This window comes from Coenobita brevimanus, chromosome 4, assembly GCF_032717465.1.
Source record: "Coenobita brevimanus isolate Jiangsu-jjx chromosome 4, ASM3271746v2, whole genome shotgun sequence".
In the NCBI taxonomy this organism is placed as follows: domain Eukaryota; kingdom Metazoa; phylum Arthropoda; class Malacostraca; order Decapoda; family Coenobitidae; genus Coenobita; species Coenobita brevimanus.
This window is the reverse complement of record NC_136957.1, coordinates 30,366,453-30,385,175: the sequence shown is the minus strand read 5'-3', so window position 1 is coordinate 30,385,175 and position 18,723 is coordinate 30,366,453. Positions and strand designations below refer to the sequence as shown.

Sequence of the window (18,723 nt, the reverse complement as noted above, 5' to 3'; positions counted from 1 at the left end):
GACTTGGGAGTGTTGGTCCAGGAGAATTTGTCACCCGAAACACACATTGACAAGATTGTCAGAATGACATATAAGCTCTTGACAAACATAAGAGTGGCATTTCAATACATGGATGAGGAAATGATGAAATATTTGATAGTGGCTCTGATCCGTCCCAGGTTAGAATATGCCGCAATGGTGTGGTCCCCACGGAAAAGAATGATGTAAGCACGATAGAGAGAACTCAAAGAGCAGCAACCAAGATGGTCCCCAGCCTGGCAGATATATCGTACAGGGAAAGACTAGAAAAACTGGGCCTGCCTTCCTTAGAAGAAAGAAGAGAGAGGTGTGACATGATTAACGTGTTCAGGGCCATGATGGGCGTAGACAAAACTGGCAGAGAAGATCTGTTCGTATGGGATGGGGGGAGCAACAAGAGGACATGGAAAGAAACTGAAAAGACAAGTTGCTTGAAGGATATCAAGAAATACAGTTTCCCATACAGATACAATGACCAGTGGAATAGCTTGGACAAAGAGTTCGTCCGGCCCAAAAACATAAATGAGATTAAAGCAAAGTTTGACTGGCTGAGACATGGAGACGGGACAAGGGTGTCTCATTTCTTGCATATCACAACTTACATGCAACTACAGTAGGTAAATACATCCAGCTGGCTTGGACCAGGCCAGCTGACGAAGCAGAACAGTTTTCTTTTATACATATCTTGGGAACACTAAGCTAGACCCCTGGTATTCGTCAGAAACTGATATGTACGCTAAAAATTCACCACTCATAGTGTGTCCTTGAATAGAAGATATACATAACAAACATGAGTTTGCGATAAGATAGCTCAGTTTAGTGAAATAACATTTTAAAACACAGAATGAACACAAAGTCCCTGATTTTGACAAAAAGGGCATTTTTCTTTCCCTAAGTCAGACTAAAAGGGCACCCTTTTTTCCCTAAGTTTGACTAAAGGGGTACTATTCCTTCCTTAAGTTTGACTAAAGGGGTACTACTCCTTCCTTAAGTTTGACTAAAAGGGCACTTTTGATATGGAGCAAAAAAGGCCAGGGGCTGAAGCCCCCCCAGCCCCCCCACCCCCTGCACGTCCCTGAAAGGTAGTATGCCAAATGAGTCTAATAATCACTAATATACTCATTATAATCTTTTTACATAAGTTATTACTATCCAGACACACTTTGATGAACTGAGCTGGAATATGAAGTGAGTATTCTGGAAAAAAATGTGGACGTTAAATATGACCGACTGGCTGTGGCGGAAACTTAATAGGTATTTTGTATACAGAAGAGGTCACTGGGTGTGATAGGGTGGGAAGGGAGGAGCTACAGACAGCAGTATAAAAAGCAAAGTATGGAAATGCAGCATGAACACTACACTTTTCATAGTATCACTGCCTACTTTCCCCATTCGACCTTTGCCAGCATGGGTAAGGGTTAAATTCTGGCGCTACCTCTCGCTTCTGAAAGTCCGGGACTGCAGTCGACGTAATGTGGACTGATGCCAACATGTTTTTATTTATATTTATTTATTAATCCTTATGAGGACCATTGGATGGTCCACTGCAAGACCGAACCTATTCCTCAGAAGGGATGCGATAGCCATAATTAACTCTTCTCACTGTTGGCTAAATACGAATCCCGCCTACCCCAGCGTCGTAGTGGTTTCCTGGGTTACAGAAACCATCATGCTAGCCACACAGTCTAGAGCCACTGCATTAAATAGATGTTGGTCGCCGCCACCTTCTACCTAGAGACTGAGTGTTAAATATTGTTGTTAAAATGTGTGAAAAACAAAACCGGATAGAATAACAACATGTGAGAGAGTGAGATAGCTCAGTGAGAGCGAGCTGGGTTATTACGAACGGAAATGTGTGAGAGAGGGAAAAGTGCGCAAAAACGAGAAAAGAAGAGCTAATGCAAGACAAAATGAGTTTGAAAGACAGAGTAGGAATTTAAAGTGAGTGAAAGTGAGAGAGGAAAACTGTGATATAATGGCCCACTCCATCACTCCATTATGTAGCCCCTCTCGTGAGGTACGAGAGAGAGAGAGAGAGAGAGAGAGAGAGAGAGAGCAGCTTAAAGCACATATATACACACTACACAGCTCATAAGATCCTTGCAAGGCAGTCCACTATTAAACTATCGTTGTGATGTAACAGCCATGTATTTTATCTGTGCTCATTTTGTTTGGGCTATCCTTTGACGAATTTGTATAGCTTAATGATTCTTGCTAAAGCAAAGTCTGTTACGATGACTATTGTGGCTCTGAATTAAAGATTTTACTTTGTTCCACGTAACGAAGTAACGTCATCTCTCTCTCTCTCTCTCTCTTTTAAGGTGGATAGTAGCTACATGGGTAACACTTTTACATTCCTATGAATGACTCCCAACTGCATAAAATCTTTCGTCGGTGACTGGTATAGAACACTAGAGTTGTTCCGACTATTAGGGTGCTAATGATGGCAATATTAATAAAGTACTCTATGGCTCACTCTCTGCTGAATATAACCATCTCGTGTCAGCTGAAGTGGCTCCGATCAAGGAAGGAGTAAGACGTGGACTTATATCAATAATCAAAGAATTAGTGTAAAAAAGACTTTAAAGTGGTACGGTCTCTCCCCAGTCTCCACTTTGTCGTAAATGACTTGCTACCTTTTATTGTTATTATTATTATTACTATTTTACAGTTCGACCCGGGACACAAGTCTGACAGCCCATTCCCTGAGGACTAACAGTTTTCTGTTGTTCCACATACCCACACGTCAACAAATTTGGCATTTTCCTTGCCACCATGAGGTGCTGTAATGACATGTAGGTAGGTCTTGCGGAAAACTAGTAAAGTGATAATTAATGAGTTTCAAAACATCAGACTCTCCCCTGACCAAACCTGGGACTGAACTCGCGTTCTTTCGAATAGCAGATCTTTTCTCTGCCCGTTCCATAATGACCTCTCTCTAAAATACCTGATACAAATTTTATACAAAAAGTAGAAGTACGGAACGAAAGAAATTAAGGCTCTCATACCTACCAATGGAACTGTAAGAAGAGAATATTCTTTTGTCATTTTACTGTATTTTTAACATATATCACTAATATTTACTCTTTTCTACTTACAAGGAAGCGAGACTGGAAGCCACGTCAATGTTGCATAATCCCCCTTCTGCATTAACCGCTCCATTGAGCAAAATCACAGGTTGCAGCAAGAATAAACTAAAAAAGAAGAAGACAGACGCCATGGCAGTGCAGTGAAAACATGAATTATATAAATATGAATCTGTATCAACACCATCGTCTCGGCTGCAATGGATTATATTGCTGGTAACTTCCCATCCTTTTTATTGCACAGCCCAGGAATCCAGCAAGAGGTAGGCTGAATGGGCTTCGGTTGACTTTGGACTTTCAATGACTTGTTTGAAATGATTTGCCCTTTTACTGACGAGACTATTGTTTAAAAAAGTACTTGATGCTATCTATTACTGGTATATGGACCGTTAAGAGCAGCACATTCTTACATCGTATTGATGGTGCTACAGTTAATGTATGGAAGTCACGTTAATTTTCAGCAAATTATGTCCCTACTCTAGTACAGGGAGGATGAGTTTGAAAGTCCCCTATCCCTCTGAACTTCCTCTTTTCGACACGCAGGAAACATATGTGTAGTAACATCTAATCCAGCATTTGTCGAAATGAAAAATATACTATAGATGTCAAAGGCAAAGGCCACCAGATGTCAGGATTATGTGGCCTTTAACTTTTTATTACAGAGAGAGAAAGGTTCATTATCTTGTCTGGTCAATCGGAGAGACCCAGGAAGAGAGAGAGAATAAATGTTGGCGTTGTAGGGAAACTCAGACGTAACCACCTGTGTGTTACATATTGTTACCTGTTAACAACTGTTGTATAATTATGAATGCCGACAACTATTTTAACGTCTCTGTATAGAAAAAAATACATCAAAGGAGAACTTAAGAATCCTCCCGCCCTGCCAGCCAAGCATCCGGTAGACTCCAGGCTCTCCTGACTTAATGATGTCTTTCTCGTTAATCCTCATCAGTACGTCCCTGATGAGGCGGAGGGCCGGGGGAGGGGGATAGAGGGTCAGTAGAGGGAGGAGGGAGGTAGCGGGAGGTAAGAACGAAGGAGAGGTAAGGGATAAGGGGACAGGTAAGTTAAAAGGGAGGGGGAGGTGGAGGGGAAGGGAAGGGAAGAAGGAGATTAGAGAAGAGGTAGGGAATGAAGACAAAAGAAGGAGGCGATAGGTGACAAATGGGAAGGTAAGGGAAGAGAAGAGGAAGATAAAGGAAGAGATGGATCGAGGGAGAAGAAATGAGGGATGGGAGATTAACAAGAGAGGGGAAAGGAAGGGTAGGAGTAGAGCGAGAGGGATGAGGAGGTGAGAGGTATGAAATAAGAAATAAGGGGAGATAGGAGAAATAGACATTCGGAGGGTAAGGAAGTGTAGCGGAAGGAAAGGTAGAGGGAAGTCTGAGAAGGGGGAAAATAACAGTTAAGTAATAAGAAAGAAGAGAAATGATTATTAAGGGATGGGAAGGTGGAGATGAGGCAGACTGAGGGAGGAAAGAGGTAAAGGATGAGAGACGAAAGGAAGGAGAGAGGTAAGGGAAGGGAAACAGAGAGACAGGGGCGCAAAAGGAAGACAATGGAAAAGGCAAAATGATAATTCAGGAAAGGGAGACTTGAGGGATGGGAGGAGAAGGGAAGGGAAAATGAAGAAGAGTGAGGAGGGATGAGACAGAGAAGGAATGTAGGAGAGGTGGTAGAGGAGAGAAGATAATGAGTACGACAATGAAAGGAAGAGTAAGTGGAGGTTTGAGGGAGGGAAGAGGTAGGCATCGGCGGGAATATGGAAAAGATAGACGCTCCTCCTGCACATCACCCCCTCCAGCAAAGTACACAGCAGGAAAGCAGTACAATAGACATCATGAATGTCGAACAAACAAAATAAGAAAATTTACATAAAAGAGTGAATATTGCACGCAAAACAGTCTCTAATCAAAATTTAAAAAGGAAAAAGGAAAAACAGAATCACTGAATATTCTAGCATTCAGCCGATCATCTTTGAGTCGGCTTTTAAAATGTGAACCTGGATATAAACATCACTTAATTTGATGTGGACTAAAACGTCCATATATTTAACTGGGTATATTTAACTGGTACTGGTACTGATTGTTACTGGCAGGCTATTTCAGTGTTCCACCACCCCAGAGGAAAGAAGGGCGGGATAAATTAAAACTAAGGTACGTGAGGATGAAAAGAATGGGATAGGACGAGTGGGAAGAAAGAGAAAAAATTGTGTCGATGAGAAGAAAAGAAGACAAGTGAAGTAAAGCAAAGTCAGTGTCTGTGAGGAATGACGGAATGAGAGAGAGAGAGAGAGAGAGAGAGAGAGAGAGAGAGAGAGAGAGAGAGAGAGAGAGAGAGAGATCTAACTCATTCGGTTTGAAAAACTTCTAACCTGAATAAAATAACCTGGGGATACCAAGAATACCACCCTAACTGCGTCATCATAGCGAAGGTGTTAAAATGATATAGCCTAGCCTTTATAAAGATGGTAGTGATGGAACTTAAATCAGTATACACTTCCAGCAAATTTTCTGAAATGCTTAATCCTTGAGCTAATGAAATGGATGGTGATAAAGTACTCCTCTCCCCTTCTAGCAGGAACCAAAGGCTAAACGCCTGCAAAAGATTGTTTCTTCCAAGAAAAAAAAAAATCAGTATCTGTCCTTTCTGAGATACGTGACTGGAGATCGGTGGCAAAGTAAAAGACAGACGGAGGAGGACATTTCCAGAGTTGACCTGTTGCATAAATAAAGAGCGTAGAGTGCCAATTGAATTTTCCATTAGAGTTGAGCAAAAAGGGGGTTCTAGTGCCCTTCCACTCGGGTGCTACGCATCAGCCGTATTTGAGTAGGAAAGAAAAGAAATCCAAGAACATTGTGAGATGATGCACGACTGGGTTGGATATTGTTGCATACTAAAGGATACTCCTGTGCAAGATTTTCTTGGGTCAAAAGATGTAGGCACTGAGTTTTTGATGCATTAACCCGGGGACTGTGGCAGGAGGGTACAAAACAAGATCTGTGAACGAGGTAGTATGGTCACTTTAGTGAACAATGGAAATTGATTTAAGATATACGGTACATCATCGTCTTGGATTTCGTGTGACACTTCTACCCATGATTTTTTGTTTTGCACATCTCAAGGATTGTTATGGAGATGTTGTGGTTGGAATATTAAACTGACATCCATATACGTAAGTCTCACTCCTGTCAAAGCCTCGGCGAGCTGCCATTTAGTACAATTAGCTTTAACTTTAGCAAGGCTTATTATTTTTTATTATTTCATGTTTCCCTCTCCTCTCCTACACCTTCCAGACAGGTTTCAGACGTCTTCAGGTGCCCATGCCATGGTAAATGGAGCAGAAAGTGCATTAATTCTTGATGCAAGGATGATAGCACTGGCCATCTGAAATCAGGAGTTTGGGAAACTTTGGCTGATGAACATAACCACTTTGCTTTTCCCGCCACAGTTTCAAGTTACCTCCATTTTCTTTATCACCACTACATCATGCAAGTGTAGAGGATGTGGGCTGATGATACTGGCAGTCAACCATGTGCTACGGGAGGGCTAGACTTGATGAGTTCCAATTTCACATCCTCTGATTTGCTTCTGCCGCTGCTGTCCACCCTCCCCCTGCCACCTCCACCACCTGCCAAGCCACCCAACCATACAAGGATTGAATGAAAGTGCAATCAGAAGGGAACTAGAAGTGACAATGTAGTAAATCCTGGGTGGGGAGACAATGCCAGAGGAGGGAAATTGCTGCATGGACAGTGGAGTGTGTCTAAGTGAAAGAGAAAGGAAAATTTCATGATAGTGAAAAAGTATTATTACAAAAGTAAGGGTTGACATTCATATAGTGAAGTAATTTTTTTAAAACAGGGCAATATAAACGTGCTATTAGAAAGGAAAGAAAACAATGGCACCGAAATAACCTTAATGAGCACTGATGATGAGTGTCATTCCTATTGCGAAGTATGATTTAAAAAAAAAAAAAAAAATACTGTACGTTATACATAAGTAGCACAGGTTGCGAAATCTACTGAGGCATGGAAAAGTGATTTTTTGATTGATTGCTTGATTACCCTTCAAAGTCCTGGCAACATGGAAGAGTGTGAGTGGGGCAACCCTATCTTGCTCCGTCTGCCCTGGACTGCATGAATAGCCTGGCCTAATCACAGACTCATGCACTCTCTGGGATGCAGCTTTGCCATGAATACAAGGGTGACCCATATTCTCAACTTGCAGTTGAAAGACGAGGAGTTGGTAAGTATTTTGTACTTTTATTGAATGTTCTATTTGCTGTAATTACTGAAATATAATGGTCTGAAAACAAGCAATTTTTGCAAATATCCTTGGGTACAATCAGCGGCATGTTGAATTTAATTCCATGCTTTAGGAGTTAACTGAGACATTAGTACCTGCGGCTACTTTGTTTTGGGGCTTAACCTTGGGGGTTGGGATGAGAGGTGATAGGAAGACTAATATCTCATAATAATTACTTGACGCTGTTCATACTAGAAACTTTGTGGTACGTTGTCAAAAATCCTGGTCATATGGGGTAGGCCACATTCCCCTGGAGTTGACTCATATGGGTTAAGTTGCACACCACGGGTTAAAAACAAGGTTGCTTTTACCGTAATTAACGATTTGAGTCAAATCAGAAATTGGTGTGCCACAGACTCATCTTGTGTTTTTGGAAGTATTTGCTGTGATGAATGCTGCAGGAAGTGGATGGAACGGTGAAGAATGGAGTCATCAGTGTATGAGTGTAAAGGGCAGGATATGATGGCCAGGTCATTGATGAAAAGAAGGAAGAGAATTGGTGACACGAATGAGAAACACCATTATTGACAGTTCTGGAGGACAACAGTGGCTGTATTACAGCAGTGATAAAACGATTAGAAAGGAAGTTAGAAATAGGGCACAGAGAGGATGCGAACTGTAAGAGGGCAGTTTGGAAGTTAAAGGTTAAGGCCAGGCACGGCTGAAAGCCTTTTAGATGGCAAGTGCAATGGCAAACCTTTTGTCCAAGTCCCGAAATGAGGTTCACCAGGAGTGTGAAAGGAAGGTGAGAAGATTGCCAGTGGAGCGTCAGTGTTCTGTATCCACCAACTGAATTGTTTGGTAACATCCACTTGTTGACAGTGTTGAACCAAGTGTAAAGAAACTACTAAAATAATTATTTGGTGTATTGATGGCCCCAGAGATTGCGTAAACACTTGATAACAATCATCAAAAAAGTTTCCTTACTCTAATGCACGTGGGGGGGGGGGGTTACAATACCTTGTTCACTTATAGCTGTCTGTCTGTCTGTCTGTCTGTCTGTCTGTCTGTCTCTCTCTCTCTCTCTCTCTCTCTCCTTGAAAGAAAAAAATATATATATCAAAGGAGGTAATATGCCCCCTCCCTCGCCAACAAGTCAGACGCTAGGTACTCTCCGTCCTTGTCTAACTTAATGATGCCTTTCATTAATTCACATCATTAGCGCCAAGGATGCGGCCGGAGGGAGTGATGGGGAGGGGAGGAAAGACAAGCTATAAAGTGAGGGAATGGACAGGGGGTGAGGAAGGAGGGAAGAGAGAGGAGAGAGAGAGAGAGAGAGAGAGAGAGAGAGAGAGAGAGAGAGAGAGAGAGAAGGAAGGGTGAGGAAGGAAGAACGGAGACGAGGGTAAGCTTGATGTGAAAGCGAGAAAATTTTGGAAGAAAGGGAAAGATGGGGAGGAACGATGGATGACAGAAATTAAGAATAAATGATAAGTGGAGTGATGTGAAAGATAGAGAAGTGGCAAGAGAGAGAGAGGAGGGACGTGAAGGAGGTAGGGCAGCGAAGAAAAAAGGATGTGGATGGGAAATTCATGCTTCGCGAGCGGAACGAAGGGAAGAGGAAAATAACGAGAGGAGAATGACAAGGATGAGATTGAGAAAAAAGGGAGGAAAGGGAAGAGCGAGGAGGTAAAAGGTAAGAGGAGAAGGGACGGGAGGAAAGAGAGGAGATAGGATGTGATAGGAGGGAAATGGAGGGGAAAGGTATGAACAGAATTTTTGGGGAAAGTGGAAAGTAATGATGTGAGGTGGGAGGAAGAAATACAGTGAGCAGAGAAAAGAGGGAAAGGGAGGGAGGAGGAAGTTTAAGGTTGAGAGACATGGTGGATGGAAGGAATAAGTGAACGGGGGAGGGTGGGGGGGGAGAAGAAAGAGAGATGAAGATTAAAGTGAAGCTGATAAGGGAAAGGAATTATAGAGTGGTGGGATAAGGCAGAAGACAGATAGATAGATTAAGAGAGAGAGAGAGAGAGAGAGAGAGAGAGAGAGAGAGAGAGAGAGAGAGAGAGAGAGAGAGAGAGAGAGAGAGAGAGAGAGAGAGAGAGAGAGAGAGAGAGAGAGAGAGAGAGAGAGAGAGAGAGAGAGAGATGGAAGGAGAAACTGAAGAATTGACAAGAACTGAAAATGGTGAGGTGAATGAGGCTGAGGCAGCAGTAGCCTAAAGGAGACTGTAGTGAAGAGGATGTACAGGGAAAATGTGCAGATAAAAGGAAGGTAAAAGAGGTGGCAGGCGGGAGAGTAAGCATGAGATAAGAAAAAAAAAAAAAAGAGGTAACAGGCGGGAAAGTGTGTATGGCAGGAAGAAAATGGGAATGACAGGCGGGAGTGTGTGTGGCAGGAAGAGAAAAGAGATAATATGCGAGAGAGAGTGTTGGGAACGACGGACAGAAGGACGATGAATAGGATGATTAGAAAGAAAGACAGAAGGGTGTGGAGGGCCAAAATATGAAGAAAAAAATAAGTGTTGAAAGTAACGTAGAATTTGGCTGATATGTGGAGGATGGCGAGATGTGAAGGAGAATTTCGTCAGGTATACAACTGGTACTCATAGAACCCGGATCAAGTCCCTCCTCCACGACACACACATATACATGCAGTTTTTACTGCGTACTGGCTACATAGAGATTTCATAGCATCTCTTCCATTATAATAAATTTTGTGCACAATGCATCTCAAACACTTGTTTGCAATGCATGTCCATTTAATATCAACATGAATCTTATCAGTAACATACAGAACGATAAAAAAGTATAATATGCAGAATTAATCCCCAAGAAGGAAGTTCTAAGAAATCTCCAGTGACACTTTAGATACGACTTAGAATAAAGCAATACTTTCTGAAAATATTTGACAAGGTGAAACGAAGTGCCGGTCAGTTCGGTTGTATTAAAATTCTAACGCGCCTGCCCGACACATGAGAATGATGAGGGAAAACCAGGCACAAGGTTTCATTCAATGTTTTGACTGTGTTACTGAGGCAGAACAAATATTATTGTTCATTGAATCTTGTCATCACATGTTTTGAACACGAGTGTTTGCGAACTACACACACACACACACACACACACACACACACACAATACACCGCTCGCTGGCTCAGCGGTAGCGTTCTCGCTTGCCATCTGGTAGACGGGAGTTCGCGCCCCGCTCAGGATACGAAAAGTTTCACTGACGAAGTAGGTGGTTACTGTCCCCCTTGATAAGGGGATGGGTGTATGCGTGTGTGGTCACAACCTTGCCCTTAGATCGGACTATATGAGCTCTCAGCTCCCTTCCGGGAGGGTAAAAGCTGACGATCACGACCATCAAGTGATCCTGACCGACCCGGTGAATTACACTATACAGGTCTCTAAAAATAACTCAATTAGTCCTCATACCCTCTCACATTTAGCAATCCTCCCTACACAATACACATATAGTGCACACCACATGTCTCATCCATACAAACCCATTCCACAACACACAAGGCCATTGCACAACCCACTTACACTTCCAAGCACTCTACAGACCTTCACCTCTCCCACACATCTCTCTAACAGTTCCCTCTTGACCCAAGCATCTTACTAGTTCCACACACTTCATAGTCCCCTCTTACATCTTTCACATTCCACACCTTTGGACACCTATATTATTATCTGCTAATTTTCCATCTTGCTACTGCCATACTATTTCCCACAAAGCAGTAGACCACCCTCCAGTATTAGTAAAGCAGAGCCAGATCCAACACATTTCGAAAAGTGGGGCATTTCCTAGAGGAATTTCAACAAGCTTGAATTCATGCTAATTTTGTTAAAAATTTATTAAGATTTACTGCCAAATCCCTTCTTTCAGTGATAAAATTTTATGATATAACAAAGGTAAGGTGGTTACTGCATATATTTCATTAATAACATTGTCATTTTACTCTGAAGTTATCATTCCAATGCCGTATATAAGGGACAAACGCTCTCGCACCCCCCTTTAATTCCGTGTCTCAAAAGGGGTCAGTTAAGGCTACATGTAATCCCTTTACTTCATCGTCTCTCTGAAGCGATATAAACTGATTTTTTTTTTTTTTTTTTTACGTATCCGTCTCTGGACATAGATTTCACAACCTGATCCCCGTGGCCCAGTAATCCTCCTACTTACTTCACCTCCTTCACCACTTCGGCGTTAGCACCCACTGTCCATAATGAACACATGTTACGTCTCTTTCATACATGACTGGTGTATTGGTATTAGCGAGCGTATTTTGACGACATGTTGGTGGATCTTCCGGCAGATTAGCAATGCCTGCTATAACGAACATTATATGCTTAAACTGTTCTGTGCCCAATCCAGGATTGGAACCTAGCTCCACTGGGACTGCAGGCCACTTCTCTACCGGCTCTGCCATCTCCTTCACATGAGAAGAAAACAGTCATCATATTAATGGAAATAACAGTCATCTAGTGACAGCCAAAGTAAAAGGGAAAATGTCATCCAGGTGAAGAGACTAAAAATCGTTCGGAGTTTGCAGAAGTCAGTAAGAAATAAAACAGCTGTAATGAAAAGGTTACAAATCGTCTTGAGAGGGCAAGAATAAAGTATATGAAGTGTCACCGTACTGAAGAACTCATCTCACTATCCCACATTCTCCTCACTTCACGTAATCAAACAATAGCTTCACTCAGAAATTTTGCCTCACAATGTCTTCAATATTTATCACGTGACACTGCATCACACAATATACCCACCTCAAAGACACACCATCAAATTTCTCGTAATCTTACTTCACACATTTCTCACACCTTACAGGCCTGCCAAGTTTCAACCCCCCACTCTGACTGCGGGTTCAAATAATATTTCTGTAAAACCGCTGCTTGTCTTGCTTAGTAAGTTATTGTTACCTCCGCCAAGAAGATTATGTTTTACCCCCCGTGGGTTTGTTTGTTTGTTTTTTTCCCTGTCTGTCTGTTAGCAGGATTACTCAAAAAGTTATGAACGAATTTTGATATTTTGTTGAAGGGTGGGGCATGGCCCATGGAAGAAATGATTAAATCTGAAGGCGGATCCGGAACCGGATACGGAGTATCCCGCACAATATCTCCAAAAGTTTCAATTAAATTTTGTGGAAAGGCGGGACATGGACCAAGAAAGAAATGATTAAAATTGGGGGATGCGGATCCTATATCCACGGATACGGATCCGGATCATTTTTTATGGCAATGGCACTGGTGGAGGTATGCGCTCTTTGTGCGCTTTCTAGTATTGTTTCGTACAGCCGACGATTCATTACCATAGATGATACTGCTTGTGTGCTTCAAGTCATATGAACTTCACAGTCATTGTAATTGACATTGTATTTTGTTACAACTAAAGAACAACATTAAACCTCCCGTCTCACGAATAAAGTTTCCCACCCGGCCCTTTTTGGATATAACCTCCACAATCACAGAGCTTTATTATCCCCAGTATGATTTTCACCGTCGAAGCCCCTCACACTCTCACAATGGCTTCCTCCACACTGTTTCACCTCACAATATTCCAAGCATCTCGCACACTGATACACTCTTTCGCATCAAAAAATCGTCAAATAGAAAGGCCATCCCGGGATAAAAGCATAACAATCCTAACCAAATTCCAGCCATCAGTATATAAAAGATTATTATTATAACCGAGATATCTTACGGACTATATCCTTTGCACTACTGGGTGATTGGAACGTGTAAGTAATGAGACAATCGAACAGAAACTCTGTGATGGCAAGGAAATTAAATATACAATATGTAGGTGATACACTGCTAAGTGAAGAAGGGTGTAGCTAGGAGCGAGAGAGAGGGGAGAGAAAAAATTGAGAATAACTGAAGAAGGAGAGTAAATTGTCAAACAGTGATAGTGGTAAAAGTGATGATGATAATGACAAATAACGACTACGAAGTTCATGTTAATCATTGCAGTGATGATAGTGATGATGGTGGAAATACTGACTGGCATGACGAAACCGGTAATGTAATACATGGAGGAAGAGGGGGAAGGAAGAAAATTAAAGAGGAAACGAAATTACGGTAACGTATAAAGACCAAAAGGCTCTTATGAGTAAGAAAAAACAAACAAACAGAGGGAAAGGAAAAAGGAACTTAAAAATAAATGTGGAGGAATAAAGTAAAAAAAAAAAAATTACGAGCAATGCCGAGGAAATATGAGAAACATCAGGGGGAGAAGGAGAGGAAACCCAATAAGAAGGAAGTGCAGAAAGAAATGAAAGAGGGGACCAATATGAGAGAGAGAGAGAGAGAGAGAGAGAGAGAGAGGAGGACGTTGGACGATTTGGATGGCATTAATAAAGCGAGATTCTCTCTCTCTCTCTCTCTCTCTCTCTCTCTCTCTCTCTCTCTCTCTCTCTCTCTCTCTCTCTCTCTCTCTCTCTCTCTCTCTCTCAAAGTGAAGGCAATAAATTACTCATCTCTGAGAATCTGTTTATCTGTCTGTCATGCGTATTACGGTAGGACGAATGCGTTACACAACTGATAAATATGTGGAAAAGTTATACGAGCTTGGTTGAGTTTTAATCGGATAAAGGATTGCAGGCTGACTGAGGTCAGCTAATGAAACATGGGTATGAGATTCAGAAGTTATTTATGGGACTGACCTGTATGTAGTCCATGAATCCACTTTAGCAGTCAACTTGAACAAGTCTGTCGTGGTCAGGCAGATCTACTATAAGCCTTGATGCCTTGTTTCAATTTCATATTTTTAAACGATAACATCTGAAAAGCCGATGATCATGTTTTTTGTTTTGTTTTTTTCACTTGGTAAATTATCATCTTCCACCCAGTACTTCACCTACGGTTACGAAGATGTTAAAGGATTGTGCTATGTACGAGTAAAGCGGGAAGCGGATGTTGTTGCGTTCCTGACAGAGAGTCTTTATATGCTGTTATGGGAATTTCAAATTGATGTAAACATGCAAGAACTCTCGACAGGAAAAAAATTAAATTTTTCCTTGAAGTCTGGCCACGCATGTGATACTGACAGACGTACACGTTACTAAAGCTGTTACCGGAGGGCCGTAAGGAACCTTAAACACCTTATGCGAACTGTTAGGGGTGGTAGAAATTTCCATATTCCAGAACACCATTCCATTTTTTTTTTTTTTTGCCATTTTTCCATAACTCTCTCTCTCTCTCTCTCTCTCTCTCTCTCTCTCTCTCTCTCTCACTCTAACACATTTGCTTTCTTCCAGTGGCGGCGCCAAGGGGCTTGGGGGCTGAAGCCCCCAATAATGAGCCAAGCCCCCCCATCAGCCCCCCCAATATTGCCAGATTCCAAAGGCGAATTTAGGCAGGACGTCCCTTATTTGAACTTTCAATTTTGTATTACTATTTACAAATAATACACAAAAGTTGACGAAACGAAGTGTTATAAGTTTAGGAAAAGATTCAAGACCATAGATTAAATCGTGATTATTATTTTTAGCTGTTAGCATTTAGCAGATTCTGAATGATAGTAATTTCACGGAAATTACGGAAAATTTATCAGTTGACTCAACTTCTAAGGAAAACTTCCAGCCTAGTTCTAATACTAAGGGTAACTTATGTTATAATATATTCTGTGAAATTCTTGTAATTCAGATGGTTAGTTTACATATCCTATAATGAAAATGATAAGTGAAAGTAAAATACAGCATTATTTTATTAAACTACATTAGCCATTCTTTTAGTGTATTACGACTGTACGATTATTATCTCGTCTTCAGAAATATAATTGAATGTCGATTATGTCATAATTCGAGGCAGGAAGTTAATAAATTTGAATATATTTGATTAAAATGAAGTAAAGGATTCACACTGCTATAGGGCCTACATGGTCCTAGGCTCCTAGCCTAGCCCAGCATTCACGAATCGAGTGCACGATGAGCCATTCCTGTTCGATTCCTGTCAGCTACCAGACCAATCTACCACGCGACGCGGTTGTGTGTAGATCTCCGAGTCTGTTGGCTGTTAATTGCTTAGTGCAGTAGACACTGAATTACTGAGCAGCTGAGCTTATTAGTTGTGGTTTTCGTCTTGCACTGATTTACAGGTATGGTGTAAGTTGATTTTTTTCTACTTAAAAAGGTATATAGGCTACTATAAGATTATAAGAAGCTGTGGAAGGAAGAATAAAATAGTGTGAAAATATCTGGTCTGTTGTAATGCTAATATGCAGTTTTATGCTTCTGTGATCTGTGTGCTTGTTTATGCTGTTTTCCCTGTTTATGAAAGTAACTGATGGTGGTTTATCATATTTGATCACATAGGCCGGGTTGATCATGGAACGCTACCTGTTACCCAAGATTCCCAAGAAGAGGCTGCGAGATGATGATCCTCCTACAGACACACCTGCTGTTAATGAGGACCTGGACAGTGGTGATCATGATTGTGAGTCTGCAGCCTTACTAGGTGAGGCTAGTGCAGAACCCCAGCCACAAGAGGGCACTTCTCACACCCATGGTGAGAAACTACTACCTGGACCCAAGGACCTGAGCCAGCTTCCAGATAGTGGTCCCACCTGTCCAGACTTGAAGAGATACCCAGCCACAGAATACAGTGGCCAGTCAAGGTCATTCAACAAGAACTGGCGTGATCATCATTCGTGGCTGGAGTACTCCACGACCCTAGATGCTGCATTCTGCTTTGCATGTCGTCATTTCGGTCATGTACACTTAAGCATATGTGAGAAGTCCTTCACCCATGACGGCTTTCGGAACTGGAAGAAGGCAACCTCATCTCTGAAGTCTCATGATAATTCAGCAGGACACAAGTTTTTTATGCAAGCTTGGGCAGAGTTTAAGATGCAGAAAACAACAGGTTCTAGGATCCTACATGCTTTTAATACCAACCATGAAAAAACTGTAAAGGAAAACAGACATTACATTAGAGCAGTAATAGACGTACTGCTCTACACAGCCTGCCAAAATGTTGCCCAAAGAGGTCACAAGGAAGACACTGATTCTGGCAACAAAGGTAACTTCCTGGAACTGCTGGACCTGATTTCCAGGTATGATGACATTGTCAAAAAGAAACTGAGTGGTGGTCCTGGCAATGCTAAATATACGCACCACGATATCCAAAATGAACTGCTCGCCATCATAGCTTCAATAATCAGAGAGGACATCAGCAACGAGGTCCTAAGAGCAGAGCATTTTGCCCTAATGGTGGATGAGACCAAGGATGTCAGCAAACAAGAACAGCTGTCCATTGTGGTGAGGTATCTCCACAAACAGACCCTTCATGAGGTGTTCCTTGACTTCACAGCAGCCGAGGGTCTGGATGCAGACTCATTGCTCAACAAGATCTTGGAGACCCTGGCCAAATGTGGTATTGACCACAACGCCTGCATTGGCCAGTGCTACGATGGAGCTGCAGTCATGTCAGGGCACATCAGTGGTATACAGGAGAGGTTTAGGAGAAAGGTACCACAGGCTGTGTATGTCCACTGTTATGCTCACAGGCTCAACCTTGTGCTCGTTGATTGTGTACACAATATCCAGGCTGCAGCAGAGTTTTTTGTGGCTATACAGAGCTTGTACAAGTTCTTCTCTACGTCAGTAGTACATGAAGAATTTATAAAGGTGCAAAAAGAATTAAATCCCACAAGGCAGCACATAGAGTTAAAGCAACTGTCTGACACAAGATGGACCTCCCAACATGCTGCTTGTCTGGCAGTGAAAAGAACCCTACCTGCCATAGTGACAACCTTGAAACGTCTCATGGAGGGAGACAATGCACACAGAGCCACTGAGGCAAAGGGCCTGTGCATCCTGCTAGATCAGCAATTTGTGACAATTCTGATGGCCATGGAAAAAGTGTTACTGATGACCAAACAACTGTCAAACCACCTCCAGTCACCTGACCTTCAGCTGGCCTCTGCAGAGGACTTGATGCAGTCTGTCATGTCTGGGCTGACAGAAATGAGGACTGAAGCTGCCTGGAAGGAGTTAGAGGAGGCTGCTGAGGATTTGTGCAAGGTAGTTGGGATACGCACTGAGACTGAGCGTCCAGGTAGACAACGATCTGCTCCCAGACACCTGGATGAATTCATCATAACATCCAGTACAGGTCAGAGGGATGGAGCTATACCAGATGCCAGGAGAAAGACCTTCTATGCCATCATAGAATGCTCAATGAGCTGAGCAGGCGATTTTCATCTGATGCCTGTAATGTTCTGATGGGTGCTGCTGCCTTGAATCCTAAGCACATTACATTTCTGGACAAAAAAGTGCTGTCAGGAATGGCAGCCAATTATGGAGTGGCAGAGGGTGATCTTGCAGTGGAGGTCCACCAATTGACAAGACTAATAGCTAGGAAGAGAGACAATGGCCTGGAAGTGTCCACACCACTTGAGCTCGCAGCCATGCTGGAGCCATACAAGGACGCCTTTATAGATCTGTATAAACTTGTATGCATTGCAGTGACCCTCCCTGTCACCTCAGCTGCCTGTGAGAGGAGCTTCTCATGTCTGAAACTCCTCAAGACATACTTGAGGAACAGCAGTGGCAACAACCGCACCAGCAACCTTGCTGTAATATCAATTAATTCTAGGAGGGCCAAACAGCTGAACATTGATGCCATTATAGACACATTTGCTGCCAATCACCAGAACAGGCGCATAGTTTTAAAGTAACGTGACAGTCGTTACACCTTGATTTAAAAATTCTTCTGATTCTTCAGATTGTATTAACTTCATAACATAGAATTTTTTTCTGTCATGTTAACTGCTTGCCTACACATGATGTCTAAATTAATTGAGTTAAACTTCAATCTTATGGAATAAACTGGAAATAATAAATGTTATTATGTTGCGTATACATTAATCTGAATTTCCTTGCTAGTTTTATGTCTTTCATTTGGCAGAATTTTTGATGAGATAAGAAATGTTATACATTAACACCGCAGTTTCAAAGAGTACAGGTGCCTAAAATGAACCTCAGTACATTCGGATATTATGAATATGTACATACCAATTTTCCATCAACACTTCAGTTTGATGACATTTTGTGAAGCCCCCCCACATTTTACCCCAGCCCCTCCTCAGCCCCCCCAATGAAAATTTCCTGGCGCCGCCACTGCTTTCTTCCCTCGCCTCAACTCTAACTTTATCTAATTGCCTCTCATTCCTTCTTCGTCTCCGCTTCCTTCCCCATCCACTCATCTTTCCTTATAGCCCCATTATCGTTGCCTCCTCTCTCTGCACTGTCTTAAATGCGTCGCCTCTCTATGCCATTTCTTTTCTCTTGCTCTTCTCTTTATCACTGTTATTCATCCTCTCGTCTAACTTGTTTACCATGCTTCAATTACTTCCCACGTAC

The 18,723-nt window shown here is 42.1% G+C and overlaps 1 protein-coding gene across 1 annotated transcript; it reads left to right on the top strand.

Annotated features, from left to right (window-relative positions):
- Positions 1-15,684: 15,684 nt before the first annotated feature.
- LOC145396362 (zinc finger MYM-type protein 1-like) lies at positions 15,685-17,547 on the top strand. Its single transcript, XM_080269758.1, has one exon. The coding sequence runs from the start codon at positions 15,685-15,687 to the stop codon at positions 17,545-17,547; it is 1,863 nt and encodes a 620-aa protein (XP_080125884.1).
- Positions 17,548-18,723: the final 1,176 nt, after the last annotated feature.

What these genes read in the sequence shown, in the direction of transcription:
- LOC145396362 (XM_080269758.1), top strand. Translation starts at nt 15,685, where the DNA reads ATGGAACGCTACCTGTTACCCAAGATTCCCAAGAAGAGGCTGCGAGAT.